This window comes from Phoxinus phoxinus, assembly GCF_949152265.1.
Source record: "Phoxinus phoxinus genome assembly, chromosome: 4".
NCBI classification, from domain to species: Eukaryota; Metazoa; Chordata; class Actinopteri; order Cypriniformes; family Leuciscidae; genus Phoxinus; species Phoxinus phoxinus.
Genome location: NC_136879.1, coordinates 5366531 through 5386051, shown reverse-complemented (window position 1 = coordinate 5386051; position 19521 = coordinate 5366531). Strand labels below are relative to the sequence as shown.

The 19521-nt window shown below is 40.6% G+C and overlaps 1 protein-coding gene across 2 annotated transcripts in view; it reads left to right on the top strand.

Annotated features, from left to right (window-relative positions):
• Window positions 1-18897, top strand: part of stx1a (syntaxin 1A (brain)) — a 41805-nt gene extending 22908 nt beyond the window's left edge. Inside the window, exons 4-10 of one of the 2 annotated variants that reach the window (XM_079608891.1) lie at window positions 195-269; window positions 944-1020; window positions 1116-1224; window positions 8586-8656; window positions 9759-9896; window positions 12253-12363; window positions 17379-18897. In XM_079608891.1, coding sequence (XP_079465017.1) covers window positions 195-269; window positions 944-1020; window positions 1116-1224; window positions 8586-8656; window positions 9759-9896; window positions 12253-12363; window positions 17379-17456 — 659 coding nt within the window. In that variant the 3' untranslated portion in view covers window positions 17457-18897. The other variant, XM_079608892.1, reaches the window with a different exon arrangement.
• The last annotated feature ends 624 nt before the right edge of the window (window positions 18898-19521 follow it).

Sequence of the window (19521 nt, the reverse complement as noted above, 5' to 3'; positions counted from 1 at the left end):
AAACACGGAAAAATGATTACATTCACACCTTTCTAACCACACGAGGGGAACTACACAAAACCAAGTTTGAGCCAAATCGCACATTTCAACAAGAAATTATTACATACAGTAATTTTGGAATATTTCAGTAGTTAAAGATCAGACATGATGTGCATATAAACATTCCTGTGTCTCTCTCTTTTATTTTCTAACAGAAGCAAAAGCAGAGTTGGAGGAGTTGATGACAGATATCAAGAAGTTGGCTAATAAAGTGCGCTCCAAGTTAAAGAGTGAGTCCTTCATCCTCAAAAACATGCATTTAAACTGCAGCTATAGTCATGTTACACACAGAAGCATCAGAGAAACAGTTACCACATGACTCAGTGCAGTCTCTCTTCACCTGTGAGCCACACACAGCACTGGCTTTGTTCTTACAACTTGTGAGCTGACTTACTCAAGAGATGAGTCTTTGGTGTAAAGCTAAACTCTCTGAATCCTGAACCGTGCTATAGGAAGGCTATTTCCGAGTTTATGAGGCAGACAGAAGAGGGTCTGCCCCTACTGTAGATTTTCCTGATATTCTGGGTATCATATTAAAGCTTTATAAGTAATTAGCAGTATTTTGAATGTGTCTGAAACGCAGAAGACAGCTAATTTAGTGAAGTTTCAGCTGGTTCAGTAGCTAATTCAATAACCCTGAAGCAAATTCTCCAAGTAGTGCGTTACAATAATCTAATCTTGAGTCTTGAACACATGAATGAGCTGTTTGGCATTAGAAACAGAGAGCCGGTCATATCTTTAGCATTCAGCGATTGTGGTATCATCATTTGATGCATCTCTCCCACAACATCATGGCACTGATAGCAATACACACCATAACACTTTCCTGAGGGATTTGGCATACGTTTTACTGTCTTTAGAGCATGTAAATGAATAACCACAGGGATGTCTCCTCTTTTGTAAGGCATCCAGCTGACCATAGAGCAGGAGGCAGTAAACAGTGAATGCCCATCAGCTGATCTGAGGATACGGAAAACACAGGTGAGACTCTGCATGTCAACACATCAGTCTGCTGCTCACTGATGACTGCCAGATGCATGTGCTTATGTGTACATTATTATATCTCTGTTTTTCAGCACTCCACCTTGTCACGTAAATTTGTGGAGGTGATGTCTGAATATAATGCAACACAATCAGATTACAGGGAACGCTGTAAAAGACGGATACAGAGACAGCTGGAGATTAGTGAGTAAATAAACACACACACACACACACACACACACACACACACACACACACACACACACACACACACACACACACACACACACACACACACGTGAGCCAGGTGCGTTTTCTCTGAGAACGCAAGGGAGGAAGTGCCTCCTCAAAAACGTTGGATGAGAAAAAAAAATCAACGGAACAAAAAATAAAACAAAATTAATATTATGCAATATGAGATTGAGGAGACGTTGTCTTAAATAATATTAACAGGCTATTCCTTTAAACCTGTTTATTACACGGCACTCAGAAATGCTTGATTCGGACATTGCAGAATTCCAAGGTCAGTTATACCTCGATAATATATAATATTGCTGCATAATAACCGCTCATCTGAGTATTTGATACTGCTGCTTCTTTCATGTGTCTTGTATCACACCACAGAATGCTGAATGCTAATGTCTCTGGTTTCATTCAAAATCAGCTGCTGCCATCTTGCGCCTCAGTTATTAGCTATATTTACTTTAACAATATATCATTATTTAGATAGATCACGAAAAAAAATGTGACTATATGTATGGAGTGGCTTAATTGAAGAGACATGGTTGCTTTATATGATGAACAGATTTAGTGTTGCAATTACCCTGTGTCTATGTTCAAGGACTTTATTTTTATATTATTTTGTCTTGATGTGCCTGTTTAGTCCCTGGTTTCCATTGCTGTCTTGTTCCATAGAAACCCTTGTTATTCTCCATGACAACTAATCACCTTCACCTGTCTCTCATTAGCCCCTTGTCATCTTGTGTATATTACTACTCAGTTATCTTCTGTTCATTGTCTTGTGCTAACATTTCAGGCTGGTTTTTCATCTGTATTATTCCTAGTGTTTATTAAATGTGATTTCATCATTCTTCTGCGTTAACCCTCTTTATTTTGGATCTATCAAAGCAAGACAGTGCGTGACAGGACACAAGACCTTTTTTACAAAGTTCTGGAGAAGCACATTGAGATAATCTAACCAATCAGTGCAAGAGGAGGCGTAGAAATATTTAGTGATTGGAAACTGAGGCTTTCTGGAGCATTTGAGAAATTGTGCCGAAAAACGGTTCATTGCTCTAAGCTTTTAACACAATGCACATTAGCGACATCTTGTGGTCAGACTTCTTTTCTCCACCATATCTAACAAATCATTGTGGCGCAGAGGATATACGGTTTGAAAAAAACATGTGACCAAATCTAGGATCAATACAGTTCTATCTAATCTGATCTAAACTCATCTACATTATCTGATCATATCACCCAGTAGCCCAAGACTGGTTGCCCACTGAAGTTAAGCAGGGTTGAGCCTGGTCAGTACGGGAGACTCCTGGGAAAACCAGGTTGCTGCTGGGAGAGGTGTTATTAAGGCCAGTAGGGGGCGCTCACCCTGAGACCTGTGTGGGTCCTAACGCCCTAGTATAGTGATAGGGACAATATACTGTCAAAGAGCACCATCCTTCAGATGAGATATTAAACCGGGATCCTCACTCTCTGTGATAATTAAAAATCCAATGGCACATTTTCTAAAAAGTAGGGGTGGAACCCTGGTGTCCTGGCCACATTCCCTCCATTGGCCTTTACCAATCATGGTCTCTAGATTATCCCCATCCACAGAATTGCTCTATCACTCTCTCTGCTCTCCACTATAGCTGGTGTGTGTGAGTGCACTGGCGCCGTTGTACTGTGGCTGCCGCCGCATCATCCCAGTGGAGCTCACACTGGAGGTGGTTGAGGAGAGATCCCCTGATATGATTGTAAAGTGCTTTGGGTGTACAGTAGCACATAGTAAAGCGCTATTTAAATGCCTGATTTCATTTCAATTTGTGCCAATGAGACCACAACTCGTGTCATGTGTAGCCTGGTCAATGGATTCACTTATTGATATCGCAGTCTGGGCACAGGTATCATTAATAAAAACAACAATTTCAAAACATGGGTCTTAAAGTGTTGCCAGAACAAGGCAGCTCTTTTGTGTAACAAACCTCTCATTCAGTTGTTTGAGCAGGTTTGCAGCCAGTCGTGAGCCCGTATCTGATGTCATTTGGGTACTCATCTCTCGAATGGATGTTTTCAACATTCTCATCTTTGGGATCACTTTGGATCCTGACACCATTTTCTCCTCTGACATTTCCACCGTGGCTTGGTGAAAAGGCCCAAGAATCACAAGGCACTTGGAACGGTGACAGTCTGTCCTTGGCCATGGTGCTGAATCTGAAGTGACCCATGATCCTGCTGCGCCCTAGGGTACAGAGGTCTTCTATCTCAGGAGTTGGGCGAAGCAGTGCACAAGGAGGATTTCAACTCAAGCCACCATGTTTGCTGCACCATCAGCGACAGTGACCATGCAGCTCCCTTTTCTTTAAAAGTTAGGCTTGGCCCTGCTGCAGCACCGGCACCATAGGGTGGGGGTGTAGGGCTATCTGCCCACTTAGCCCTAAGGTGCATCAATATTTGGGACGTATAGATGTTGTACGCCAATTGTTGGGTACAAAGCTAGCATCAAACCTGGAAAAATATCAACATCAATACAATTATTGAAGAAGAAATATTATAATGATTAGCCTTAGTAGGGTATTCATGTCGAAATGCTCCCAATGTCGAAATGGATCTCTCTCTCTTTCTTCCTTGTGTACCACCATTCTCCATTGATCTCTCTCTCTCTCTCTCTCTCTCTCTCTCTCTCTCTCTCTCTCTCAAAATACAGTAATTTGCTTGTCTTAATCTCGAAGTGAACCCTCTTTTAAGCATCAGATGGGGTCGCGAAGTGCCAATTTTTTCAAACCAGCTGTCCCCATTTTCTAATACTGAATGACGTTATAAGCTTCAAACGTTATGTTATCACGAGGTGTTGTCATTTCAATACAAGCATCAGTAAGTGTGTGATACAATAGTGCTCTGAAAACTGCGTTGGAGCATCACTATATATATTATAGCTGACTGACTTCTGTTCCACAGCAGTTTTCCAGCATCCCTCCTCCACCCAAATCCTCACTCGCAATTATCCCATTCCCCTTTTTATTACCCAGAGCCCCCCAGTTTGGAAACAGCTGACCCCATCTGTCTGCTGGGCCTTTCTGTGTCATTGGCTTCAAGCTGGAACCATAATCATCCTGCCAGCTTGGGTGAAAGACTGCTTGTGTTTTCAGTCTGTTACTGGCTACCAGAATAATGTAGTAAAGCTGGCCAGCTGGGTCGCCCGGCTCTCAAAACACACATGCCATGACAACGTCCGCAGTGAAGGTCTGTATTTAGTGTATTCAGTGTTTAATCAAATCTGAGTCATGGGACATACAGATCAGAGATCTGTGATCACGTCAGACTGTTCATTATTAACTCCGTGAGCTACTAAATTAGAGATTGTCGAGGATTAACAATGGTGTACGTCACCTCATTGTCTCAGGCTAGTGATTATCTGTTCTTAATTCAAAAAGGGCAGCAGTTTCATCAGTAGATTTTTTATTTGTTTAATTATCCATAATTGCAGTCTTAGGCAAACATTTGCTCCATTTGTAGTTTTTTTGTCATTTGACCTTTGCATATAAACTCTGATCTTGATCTTATAGTATTGTTAGCTTGATGTTCCCATTTTAGTGATTTAAGGCATCAAATTATGTTGTGAGTTTTGGTCACACATCACTTACGGTGAATGTGAGAGTTGCAGATTATCCCTCCCAAATTTTATCTCGGGGCACCCGCTAAGGAATTTCTCCTTAACAATTATCTAATACAATGAAGAAAATTACTAAATGAATACCATGAATGGATAAAGAAATAAAATGCATAAGATGCAAATGATTGATGTTGCTATAGCAGAATTACAGTATCATAAGGAAAGATAAACTGATGTTTATCTGTAAATTATACAGTGAGGAACTTTATTCTGCATTAAACACATAAATGAAAGATTATTTGTTCTTAAAAGGATAGTCTGTTTAAAAATCACAATGAGTTCCCAGATGTTGATGCTCCAGCCCAGCTAACAGGGAACGTTCCATGTGTTTCTGGAACAGTCTTACAATGTTTTCATAGTTAAAACACATTCTCGTAATGTTGAGTGAAAATGTTCTTAGAACAACAACGTTCTTGGAACATCTTTATGATGTTATTTGTACTTGACTGATGTTCTCATAATATTGAGAGAATACATTTTTAGAACAACATTCCCAGATAACAAAAACATGTTCTTAGAATGTTCTGCTAACATTCCCATTAAGTTATGAAAAAGTTATTTTTGAATGTTTTTTAAACATTGTAAACATTTGAATAACACTTTTTTTTTTTTTTTTTTTAGAATTTTTTTTCTTGGTATCATTTTGTAAATATTATGAAAATGTTATTTCTGAATGTTTTCTGGACATTGAACTTTTTTTTTTTCTTGGTTTGTGTGAACGTTTACGGAAGCCCTGAACCGCAACGTAAAAACATTTTTTTTTCTAGCATTTCGAGATTAAAGTCGAAATATTTAGAGATTAAAGTCGAAATATTTAGAGATTAAAGTCGAAATATCTCGATATTGTGAAACATACTCCTCCGGATTATGTATCACAATCTGGTCCAAACTTTATGTGGCAGTGTTTTTGAGGTGTTTTCGTGCTCGTCTATAGGCAACACCATCAAGGTCGAGAACATTAACAGTAACCGTTCTGTCTCCCTCTTCACCGTAAATACGTTCTTGATACATTTTATGTGCATCATTCTGTATCCAATCATTTGGCCGGATTTCCTCAGATATAATAACCACTGGTGGTGGTTGAAGAGGGATTCTATGATATAATTGTAAAGTGCTTTAGTGTAGGCCTACAGTAGACATATGAAAGCGCTATATAAATGTCTCATTCATTCATTCAATCATTGAAATCCCTTCATTCAATTTGTTCATTCATAAAACTGGATATCTCCATCCAGTCTGAAAAATATTTTCGCCTGGTAGTCTATTCCGGGCAGGCGCAGTATATTTGATAACGTCCTATAATGGTAGCCTAATGCCAGGTTGGTAGATTGGCACCTGAATTTCCTTTTGTTGAAAGCCCAGATAAAAGTAAAAAGCTATTATTTTGTATAGATCCATCCATGTCCGAGGCAGTTCGACTGCACAAGCACATTTACACACACACGCTTGTGAATGCACACACACACGCTTGTGAATGCACACACACACACGCAACTTCTACGTAAGACTGTATTCTTGTAATGTTTCGAGTTTAATCTCGTAATGTTTCGAAATATTTAGACTTTAATCTCGAAATAATTAGACTTTAATCTCGAAATATGTAGACTTGAATCTCGAAATATTTAGACTTTAATCTCGAAATATTTAGACTTTAATCTCGAAATATGTAGACTTTAATCTCGAAATATTTAGACTTTAATCTCGAAATATGTAGACTTTAATCTCGAAATATTTAGACTTTAATCTCGAAATATTTAGACTTTAATCTCAAAATATTTAGACTTTAATCTCGAAATACCGAAATAGCGAACTGCAGCCCGGGTGGTTGTGGAGGCAAAAACTCGGGCCTGGGAGGAGTTCGGTGAGGCCATGGAAAAGGACTATCGGCTGGCCTCGAAGAGATTCTGGCAAACCGTCCGGCGACTCAGGAGAGGGAAGCAGTGCCCCACCAACGCTGTTTACAGTGGACGGTGGAAGGAATACTTCGAGGATCTCCTCAATCCCGCCGCCACGTCTTCCATGGAGGAAGCGGAGGCTGAGGGCTCAGAGGTGGACTCGTCCATCACCCAAGCTGAAGTCACCGGGGTAGTCAAAAAACTCCTCGGTGGCAAGGCACCGGGGGTGGACTCAGTAGCGCACACACACTCTCTCGCTCACTCACTCACTGACACACGCACTCTCTCGCGCTCACTCACACACACAAACGCACGCTCACTCAGTAGTGCACACACACGATCAAATCTTGCGTCCCGACGCCCATTGTCGTTTACGAATCCCCACGACACCCTATACGTCAAATGAATCGTGCCAAAATCGGGCTAAAATCGTGTAATCTGAACCAGGCATTAGTTTCCTTCAACTTGCTGTCCTGGGTGTGGCCGTGGGCGGGCACCATAGAGCGCCAATTTCGGTAGTGAAAGCTGCATATTTCACTTCATTGTTTACATGGACAGTACCTGAGTATCTGCACTTTATTTCCATTTTTTATTTTTTTATTCAGCTCAGCCCCACATAACCTCAGTGAGTTAACTTACCATAACTGTGTGTGCACTACACTTTAATTTAGTTTTAAATATCTAATGCACTTTATTTTAACGTTTTTAATGTGTCCATTGTTAAAAGTTCAAGTCTATTTTGTTATGGCAGCTAAAAAATAAATTGGAAAGGAAATTTTGTAATATATTGCTTTGACTCAATTCTTCTGCTGATTTATCAATGTAATCTGATGTAAGACTACTCAGATGGCACACACCGTAACTTGTATTTTATTTTGGTTTTACATTTTTAGTTAACTGTGTGGAATATCGCAATATTTATCGTATCGTGATGTATCGTGATGAAATCGTATCGTGATCCATGTATCGTGATGCGTATCGTATCGTGAAGTCCTTGCCAATACCCACCCCTGTTTGTCACATGACCTTACTTTTGGATAGACTGTTCAAACTCAGGAAAATATAAATTAATGCTGCATGGAGGTAACTTTCTCCATATCTAGCAGCATGCGATGAGATGTAATTTGTTAGAGTCATGCATTCTAATTAGGTACTTTTGAGTCACATTGGCTCAGGCACAAAGAACTGGTTTATGTCAATAGTTACTCAAACTAGGTTCACATTGCTAAAGTCACTAGTTAATAACTCTGATACAGATACACATAAGTCTAGTCAATCCACTACTAGATATTAAGCTATTTGGCACAGCAGGCCCAGGCCACACATTAGCCGTGTTTCCCCTGTCGGGCTGTAACTAAATTTACTGTCACTGTATCATTGTTTATTGTAAAACATTGGTCAAATATCGATGCTGAAGTCTCATGTAAGGACCAAACATTTGCTTCCGTCATGCTTATTTTGCGGTTTTATGGTTTATTGGTTTTATGGTAGCGCTGTGGCGCTACTGGCCCGACAGTGGAAACGCAACTTGATTTTGGGCTTGGTACTTGAGATCCGAGGCTATTGGCCCCGCCGGCACGCTGTTAGCCGGGGCTCGCACTGGCCGCACAGTGGAAGAGCGGCTATAGATAGTATATTCACAAAAATCCTCCAATATACATTGTATGTGTGTGAAAGTATTATTTTACATCATCTAGTATAAAGACAAACATTTACACCTATGCTGCTTTATGTGCTATAGCACAAACAAGCTATTAATATCATGTTTTCTGTCTGTGTAGCCGGAAGAAATACAACAAATGAGGAGTTGGAGAGCGTGTTAGAAAGTGACAACCCCATCTTCACTTCAGGGGTGAGTGGACACAGCATCATTAACTGTCATTACAAAGATACTATGTCAGTCATTGGGAATAATAAAAAGGTAGAATAATCTTGTTGTCGGATTGGCTGAAATGGATGGCTTTACTTTTATGAGCTCGCTGAAGGTGAGCCACGGTCCAGTTATTGATATTGGTCTAGGAGACCGGCTATAGATATCGGCTAATATCTATGGTAGTGGTCATGACCTCTGGCCAGAGATAGTCTTGCTTTAAATGAGGACAGATCTATTGGGACCAACTTAAGTACTTTTATGGAAGAGCAAGCATGGTCATCCATCTAAATAATATTAGTCAATTACCTCTGTCAAATGACCCAGACTAACGAGTTTGTGACCGTGAGATCCGTGTGCATGGCCTAGAGTGGTCTAAATTCTAGGTCAAGATAACATGGGAATCAGAATGTTAAATGAAAGCTTCTGCCAGGAAGACTCAATCAGCGCGCCACCTAATACTTCACTTCTAACCAATCATGTGCTAACACTCACAGTATAAAAGATTGGTACTTACATTCGTCTGAGTTCGCAGATGCTGACGCTGCCAATTACCTCCATCCTCCCCAACCACCACCAGGATGGTCCCTTCCTTACCTCCAGGGGGGTCGGCTGCGCCCCTGCCTTCGTCTTCAGATATGCAGATTCCGCTAGCCTCGCATTGCTCTCTAAGGACAGGGCCTACGCCAAAGAACTTTATAAATTCATGCTTGCTGGGCTGTTAATAAATATACGCTGTTATATCAATTTATCTCCCGAGTCTTTCTAGTAGAACTGGAATTAAATACTTTGCTCACTGAAAAGACAGAACGCGCAGGAAACCTTCAGCCACACCATTGGGTTCAGTCATTGGACCAATTGTGTGGCCCTTACAGGACACTAAGACACTTACACATTTGCTGGGTCTTTAGAGCTGCAAAAGTTCATATTTTGTAAGATATGAGTTTTCAATCACCTTCTCAGAACATACTGCAGTTTTTAGTTGTTGTTTTTGCGCTCTCAGTAAACCAGCTAGTGATTGAAGCAGACTTAGTTTGGAAAACTTCAGCATCGCCACTTTCTAATATCTTAAAATTCTCCACAGATCATCATGGACTGCAACATCACTGAACAGGCCATGAACGAGATTGAGACGCAACACAATGAAATCATCAAACTGGAGACCAACATCCGTGAGCTGCATGATATGTTCATGGATATGGCCGTGCTGGTAGAAAGCCAGGTGAGAGTAGAGCTGATCACACTGATACAAATGAACCATTGAGGCGGTAACATAAACACGTGTATATTTTTACATATTTGTTTGTTACTTTACTTGGATAATTTCAGTAGTTCACTTATTTTGGAATTGTAGCAAAAACTTATTTTGTATGATTATTGACAAGTCTTTGAAGACATGCATTACATTTACTTAAAATATGTAGATATAATCACTAATTGGACAGGTAAATGTTCTTGACGTGTTACGATGAGCTGCTTGCATCTGTAGACATGGTTTAGCACTATTATATGTTTAATGTTACCAAGTAACACCTACTTTAAACACCTACTTTAAAACTGTAAAAAATGTCTTCTGGACTATAGTCTACATAAATACGACATGTAATAATAATATAAAAGTACAATATTGTTACCAGACAAGTTTGATTAAAACATATGCTTATATCAGAGGGGAACCATCAGTGCCCGTATCATATTCTGCAGAAATGCTCAGACTGATTTTGTGATGATGTAATTATTTGTAATGAGGATTTATTACATTTTGTTTTATTTTGGTGATAGCTCTCTAACTTACTGTGCCGATTGCTTGTTGCATTTCTTGTCAAAAGTAACTTATGCAGTTCTATGGAAGATAACATGGTGAGCTAGGATAATTTTAGGCGAGTGTGTTACAACTCGGCTGTATAAAAATGCACGAAGATAAGAAATAAGGATCAAAAGTCTTTAATAATTCACTCTGAAGGTAATCCAAAAAGGCAGGCAAACGAAACACAACCGTTAACATAAGCCAGGTTTCCATCCAATAATTTTTTTTGGCAAAAATGGCAAAAAAAGTTTAGCTCACCACAAAGTTTACTGATATAGTTGATGGAAATATCAATTAGCTGTATTTTTATGCTAATGTTGACACAATCTATTTCCGTATAACTTTAGCAAGTCGATACTTCAAATGTCGCAAAAAACTTTTTCTCTGCAGTTCAAAGGTGCATTAAATCACGCTCGAAACTGCACACTCATACAAACACAAGACACAACCAGGAGTGTCTGAGCTCTGTCACAAAACAAAGAAGTGAACTAGACACAAGTGACAGAACCCTGACACTATGAGGAGGAACTACTGTAAATGTTGTGCCTCACAAGACCACAGTGCTACACACATATAAACATAGGCCAATAGTACCGGTCAAAAGTTTGAACACTTTACTATTTTTGAAAGAAGCCTGCATTTATTTGATAAAAAATAGAGAAACAACAGTAATATTGTGAAATATTATTAGCCTACAATTTAAAATAATGATTTTCTATTTTAATATACTTTAAAATATAATTTATTCCTTTGATCAAAGCTGAATTTTCAGCATCATTACTCCAGTCTTCAGTGTCACATGATCCTTCATGAATCAGTATAATATGATGGACCTCTTGCTCTCAAAAGGTGTAAACTCTGAATGCAAATTTCCATGTGAAAAGATGTTACTGTCTATATAATGAAATGCAGCAAGAGGGCGATTTGTAACTCAAATTAGCCGTGATGCAGAGTGGATGCCGAGACTCCGCATCATGTATTTCATAATATCAGGTTCACATCTTCTCTCTTTATTCCAGAGCAACTGATGTTTTGTATCTATTATCTTTGAATTGATTATGGAATTGATACATTTACCTGACATAATAAATTGTAAACATTTGATTTTATTCTAACTGGCTTGGACATTATTTTCAGTAAAGAGTTAAAAAGAATAGTCTAAGACTCGCTCACATTTGATGATGCACAGATATCATTAAAACCTTTTCATTTATGGCGTCAGATGAAATAACGAGTTAATACCTGAGAAAATGTATTTCATTTAATCAAATGACTTTGCCACGAGGAAAGACAGTAACCCGCAGAGACCTTCCCCGCTGATTGGATGCCGCCATTAGGCCGATTGAGCCGGGCTTACACGCTGCTCTTCCTTTTTCCAGAATATCTGCATTGGTTTCTATGGCAATGAAGTTAGTAGGTATACGGCAAAACAACAACAACTGCAACAAAGAGGGGTTTGCAATAGAGATGTTGTCTTATTTCCATCATGACACTGTGTAGCCGCTGCGCTGGACTACTGCGTCTTCTGAGGCAGCGGCAGAAGCGGCTTGGTAAAACTTTACAATGAGGTTTCATTAGCTAACATTAGTTAACTACTTAAGATAACAAGAATTAAGAATGAACAATAGCCTACTTCTGCAGAATTGATTAATCTTAGTTAATGGTAATTTCAACATTTACTAATATATTATTAAAATCAAAAGTTGTATTTAGTGTTTAGTGTTTGCTAGATCGATGATTTAGTGAGCTGTATTTTCCTGTCTTCTTTTAGGGAGAGTTAATAAACAATATAGAGAAGAATGTCTGCAATGCTCAGGAATATGTGGAAAAGGCAAAAGAGGAAACCAAAGCAGCTGTCAAAGTCCAGAAGACTAGCAGGACGGTGAGATATAGCCCACAATCCATTAAACTCCTGTGAAATCACCTTTCTCTTTTTCTTTCCTCCTTCTCTGGTGCCGTCCATCTTCTGTTCTGGTCAGGGAGAGATGATAGACTGTATAGAGTATAATGTGGAGCTTACAGTGGATTTCATTAGGGACGCAGTGCAAGAGACCACAAAGGCTGTAAAGTACCAGAGTAATACACGGAGGGTGAGTGAAAGATACGCCAGTGCCTGCCCATCCGTCCTGCATGAGCATTTGCACGTCTGTCTCACTTCCCGCCTTTTTTCATTCCCACTCCTTATACTGGTATGTGAAGCTTTGTCTGTGTGCTGGCAACACTATTCAAATGCAGATTTGTTTTCACATTCGCAAAAAGCTTTCTGAATGCACAATAATAAACATAAAGTATAAAAGTTTCTTCGACGTTCTCTGGCCACCTCTCATACGCAAAAAGACAATCTTACATGAAAATCAACCAGCCAGTTTTCCATGATCTGCAGGGTTGAGCAGAAGGGGATGTTCCTTCATCCAAAGACATGAGCAATGAGCTGAGGCTCATCAGGCTTGAATACATCTACAACTGGAGCAACTCAAGCCAGCAAAGGGCTATTCCCATGCTGACCAGATCAGTGAGGTTGTTGGACAGGAGGAAGTGATGATTCACCATGTCAAAAGCAGAGGAAAGGTCCAGTAGGACAATGACAGATGCCTTTAATGTTAATTCTTGCAAGCTGCAGTGTTTCAGTGAGCGACGTAAAGTAAGATGGCCAGAATATGTAAAAAAATGGACAAGCAGACCTATCATGTCTGAACTTGCTGAACGAGTTTAAAGGTGCACTATGCAGGATTTTTATTACTGATTGTAAACATTTAAACTAGGCCCCTCCTTGAGGGCGGGCTCAACACTGCCAGAAGCCACGCCCCCTGCACCTGACATCATATCAGTTGTCAGATCACACGTGGCCCAACCTGCAGCAGCATCACATGAGACAGTAGCCGCGTTTCCATAACCCTTCAAATTGCGAATTGAAAATTATTTTTTTCGCAAAATAGTTTTTACGCTCGCATGAGGTGTTTTTCAGACAATTCGAAAAAGAAATATTTAGCAAAGCTGCAATGGAAACAGTTTTTGCGCATTTACAGTCACCTGACGTAGATGATGCGGTGTGTTTGGACAGAATACGAGACAGTTCTTTATTAAATTCATAAAAGACAAAAGAATTACAGGAATACTGGATTCTAAACCTCAAAGAAATGCCACAATCAAGACCTCGAAGCAGAAGTGAGGGAGAAACATTTCTAACTTCTTCACCAACAAAACAACAACTATCAGCAGTCAGTTCTCAGCTCCACACACACAGGAACCCAGTCCAACCCCTCCCACTCCCAAAAACCTTCTCTCCTCCTTCTCTCCACTAACCGACGAAGGAGTATCTAAACTTCTCCTCTCCAGTCACCCCACCACCTGCCCTCTAGATCCCATCCCCTCACACCTCCTACAAGCCATCTCTCCCACACTTCTACCAGCACTCACACACATCATCAACTCATCCCTCCACACTGGCACTTTTCCTACAGCATTCAAGCAGGCTCGGGTAACTCCACTGCTTAAGAAACCCACATTAAACTCATCACTCTTAGATAATTACAGACCTGTCTCTCTCCTACCATTCATTGCGAAAACACTTGAATGAGTTGCCTTCAACCAAGTATCATCTTTCCTCACTCTGACCAACCAACTAGATGTAAACCAATCTGGCTTCAAGAAAGGGCATTCAACCGAGACTGCATTGCTGTCAGTCACAGAAGCCCTACGGATCGCAAAACCTGCCTCCAAATCATGTTCTCATTCTCCTGGATCTGTCTGCTGCCTTCGACACTGAATCATCAGATCCTCCTGTCCACCCTCTCATCACTGGGCATCACAGGAACTCCTCTCCACTGGTTTGAGTACTATCTCACAGGTAGGTCCTTCAGGATCGCTTGGAGTGGCGAGGTATCCAAAGCACATCAACTGACTACAGGGGTTCCTCAGGGTTCAGTTCTTGGACCGCTCCTCTTCTCCATTTACACCACATCACTGGGACTCATCATACAGGCACATGGCTTCTCTTACCATTGCTATGCTGATGACACCCAGCTCTACCTCTCATTTCAACCAGATGATCCCACAGTAGCTGCACGTATCTCAAGCTGCCTGGCGGACATCTCGGCATGGATGAAGGAACATCACCTGCAGCTCAACCTGGCAAAGACTGAGCTTCTCATCTCCCTGCCAATCCGTCTCTACAGCACGACTTCACTATCCAGCTAGATTCAACTTTAATCACCCCATCAAGGTCGGTCAGAAACCTTGGAGTAACATTTGATGAGCATCTGACCTTCACAGACCACATCACAAAGACAGCTCGATCATGCAGGTTTGCACTGCACAACATCAGGAAGATCAGGCCCTTCCTAACAAAGCATGCAAAACAACTTCTCGCCCAGACCTTGGTTATCTCTAGGCTGGATTACTGCAATGCTCTTCTGGCCGGTCTTCCATCATGTGCAACTAAACCTCTACAAATGATCCAGAATGCTGCAGCTCGTCTTGTCTTCAACGAGCCCAAAAGGGCCCACGTCACTCCTCTGTTCACCTCTCTGCACTGGCTACCACTCGCATTGACGCTTGCTTACAGATCGACCACAGGCTCAGCTCCCTCCTACTTTCACTCGCTCCTACGAGTCTACATCCCTACCAGAAGCCTGCGATCGGTCAATGAGCGACGGCTCGTGGTACCATCACAGAGAGCCACAAAATCACTCTCCAGAACATTCTCATTCACGGTTCCATGCTGGTGGAATGATCTCCCTACCCTCGTCCGGAATGCAGAATCCCTGACCACATTCAAAACACAACTGAAAACTCATCTCTTCCATGAGCACTTGACATAAAAAATAAATAAAATAAAACCCTCTTCCTTTAACCCTCCCTTGTTTTGGCTTATGCTACTCTGAGCAATGCCTGAACTTTGTATTTTGAGCACTTCTTGCGTTATTTTTGCCTCTTCACGATGACTCGCTCGCTGTAGTCCTCAGTTGTAAGTCGCTTTGGATAAAAGCGTCTGCTAAATGACTAAATGTAATGTAAATGTACACACCCAGAAACTCCTCATACAGTATATGCTGCTCACAAGTATAATGGTGCGTTCACACCGGACGTGAATAGAGTGTCAGGCGTGAGTGCTTTCAATGTTAAGTCAATGCAAAGACACGTCATGCGCGTAAAAAATTCCTGCGGTGCGAATGAGGCATAGAGTGCGGCGCGGTAGACGCGAATACGCCTCATATTCATAGCGTCTGCTGCGTTATACGCGAATGTTTTTATGTAGTGCTTTTTGTGAATTTACGCGTTTGACGCGAATTCGCGTCTGCCGCCCGAGTTGAAAAATCTGAACTTCTTCAATTCGCGCCGCGTTAACCAATCGTAGCCCGCTTGCTGCTGTCGCGTGGTGAAGTGACGTGTTCACTGGGGGAAGGCCCACTTTTCAGATTATAATGTCATTTTAAATGTTTGGCCTCAATAACTTATTATATGTTTGTCCTCAATAAATTATTTTGTAATATGACTAAATGGCTGCGTGAAAGAAGGAATGACATTGTTCAGATGTTAACTATGAATGTGACACTGAACACTTGCAGTCATAGGCTACATTTCTGAATGAGATGAAGAAAAACTCACATAATTAAAGAAGTCGTTTGACCTACGTTATAACGAGTCATTAATGTATTTTAACTTATATGTTTCATATAATAGAACCGAAGCTATAGATTGTAAATTTCAACATTTCTCGTTTACCAGCGGCAAACGTCAGGAGGACTAGCCGAGGTAAGGCTGCTCCAGCGGGTTACATGAGCGCTGAGCGCCCGGTGATCGCCTGGATCTCACAACTCCGAAACGTCAGATCAAATGTTTTAAATAGGCGCTATCTTTATAAATAAACGATTTGAGCTTTAAACAACTACATTCTCGACTGAACAACTCTTAAAACTACATTTCGTGACACAATAACAGTAGTATTTTTAAATTCCGCGGCCTTTCTTGCAAACAGAACCGCCTAGCACTTGCCCCTCCCAGAAGAAGCGGATTTCGTCAATTTCGCTTCAAACGCTTGCTTTTTACGCGCGTCCATTCCGCGTTTGGACACACGAATGCATTCAAAATGTTCAAGCGTCAAACTAGACGCGAATTTGCCACTCTATTCGCATTTGGTAACGCAGCATAAGGGTCTTTCCTTGCCATTAATGCTTGGATAACACACACATACGTCTCAGTCTATTAATAATAATGGCCAGTGAGCGCAGTGGCTGGGATATATGTAAACCTACCAACGTCCGTTGCCATGATTTCTGGAATGGCATTTGTTTCCCCTGTGTATATGAACGAACAGTTCAGATAATAATTTGATGACTGGATGAGATTTGTGTGCGTTAGCCAGTTTCAGTCTAGCTCACTAATACATTCACATCATTCTGCTCAACTTCCGCTCACGTGTTTGAAGGCTGCTGATAATTTGATCATATTATGCAACGGACCTACTAGCTACGTTCTGCCTTGAGAACAAATGGTGCAACCAGTTACTAAGCCTTTACATTCCAGTTTAAGCAAGAACTTATTAAGCGCTGGTGCAACCTTACCCTGGGTAATCCAACATCCTTATCCATTTGAAGATATGCGAGTATTGAATCTGGGATGAGATTTAACCTGGGTTTCCTGCTTGGAAGAAGAAAGATCTTCACATTTAAGGAAAGAGCGACAACCTACTGGAACTAGTACCAGTGGTTTACCAGTGCCAGTACTTATAATCGAATGGGGACACGAGGGGCAGTAATTGATGTCCAGTTTCATTTCTGGGTGAACTAAACCTGAATGGCAAATGGTTGAGAAGGGTTGTAATCCTTTCATCACTAAGATATCATGAATTGATGGGCTAAAGTGAAGATCTCTGCTTTCTGTCCATGTCCTCCACAGAAGTTGATCCTGATAGGCAGCTGTGTGTCCGTCTGTCTTCTCATCCTCATCATCTCTCTAGCCATTGGATTGAGCTAACCAAGAGACATTACTAAGGGAGTAGCTTGTGCCAGGCTGGAGCTCAGGACCATCTGTTTTCATCTTCTCTTATTTGTGATTTAGCCAATAGATTCAGTCGAATAAAGACAAAGTGTGTAATGGGATGAAAAAAGCAGGTTTGTGAGATGGGCTATAGTGTACAGTGCCTAGGAAAAGTATTCACTCTCATTTTTTTTTACTTTGATCAAGAAAAATATTATATTACAGACATTTGTCATCATTTATTACAGTAATTATACCCATATCAATCGTTTGCAGTAATTTTGCATGTCTGGCCACTGCTGTTTGCTTCACTGTTCGTCGAGCTCAAACACAATGAATTTGAGATCTGGACTGAACTTGGGCTCTCCAGAACATTGCCATTGCTGTATCAAGCCATTCCTGTCTTTATGCTTGGACAAATTTATTTTCCAGCAAGACAATGACTCCATCAGGTTTATATGCGTACAGTACATCAAACATGGCAATTAGTCTGATGGTCACAAAGCTCAGTCTTGGTCTCGCTGTATCAGACATTTTTAGCAGTGGTCACAGTCTCCCATAAAGTGTCAATGGGAATATATGGTAAGTGCAGTGCAGGATCTGTATTGTTGGTTATTTTGTTGGAATGAATGACATCTCATTTTTCAGCCTGATCTCATGAAAATGTGTCTCTATAGCACACATTGTGTTTATCGTACAATTGATACGCGAAAATGAGTTTTTACGTGCATTTGATACACACTTTATTGCGTGCAATACACACGCACCCCATACCACTAAACGTATAATACATGTGTACCCCACACCACTACTAAACCTACCCATGCATATCATATGCACGTAAAAACTCATTTTCACGTATAAATTGCATGATAAACACAATGCATGCTATATTTTTTTTTACATTTACAATAAAACTAAGTTGCATGTACAAAATACAATAGTTATGTACATTAGTAGTACTTTACATTAGAATGTATAACGATTCAGTTTACAACACCTTCATCAATATACAGTAGACATCAAATAAAGACATTCACAACCAAAAACACAACTAATACACTTCCTTTAGTCATTAGTTTGTAGAAGTCAAGTTAAAATCTGAATGTTTTGTAGAGAAGGTACATTGTCATCTTGCTCTGACCAACGACTTCCCAACCAAACGAACAAATGCAAAAAAAAATTAGGGCTGTCAAACGATTAAAATATTTAATCGCGATTAATCGCATTAATGTCATAGTTAACTCGCGATTAATCGCACATTTTTATCTATTCTAAATGTCTCTTGATTTCTTTTTGTCCCATTATTTTTTTCTCATTTTAATGCTCTTATCAACATGGAAAAGTGGATCGGCTTGCTTTGTGCAAATGTTTTTTTTTATTATTGAAAACAACATTGGCATATGTGTTCAATTTCACACTAACATTCTCACTTGGAGCAAATAATCTCTCACACAATGTAACACTGTCCATCAATAAAAGGGTGAAAAAAAATACTGACGAGGTAACGTTACTGATATTGACGAGTGGGCGTAGAAACGCATCAGCGGTGTGTGTGTGTGTGTGTGCTTGACTAAGTGGTATTTCAGACTGGACGTGCTGCGATGATAGCTCAGTTCACAACGACAAAACACACAGATTACTTTGGTCTTGTCAATTGAACCATTTGGCAACTTTTTAAAAGTAAACTTTCCATTCAGAATCTTTATTGGCCTCCATTTCGGCGTCTCGCGCTCATCATTCATCCACTCAAAACGTAACGTTCAGACGAGAAGCGCCGCGTCGCGCAGCGGCTCGTATTTCAAATTCTAACACATTATTGTCTATAAGTGTACACACACCGGCGGCGCCATTTAGCGTTTTTATTGCTGGCCATAGACTGAGAAAGTGCGCGTCCGATGTGCTAGACGCGCTCAGTTGTCCTAGACACGGCTCGGCGCTGCGCTTCTCGTTCACTCTTTGGCCGGTTCGCAAGCCCAAACAGGTGTGTGCGGCGCCTGTTGTTTTGTTTCTGGTCTAGCTAGATCCGGTGTGGTGTTGTAGTTTTAATAACGTTACTAGT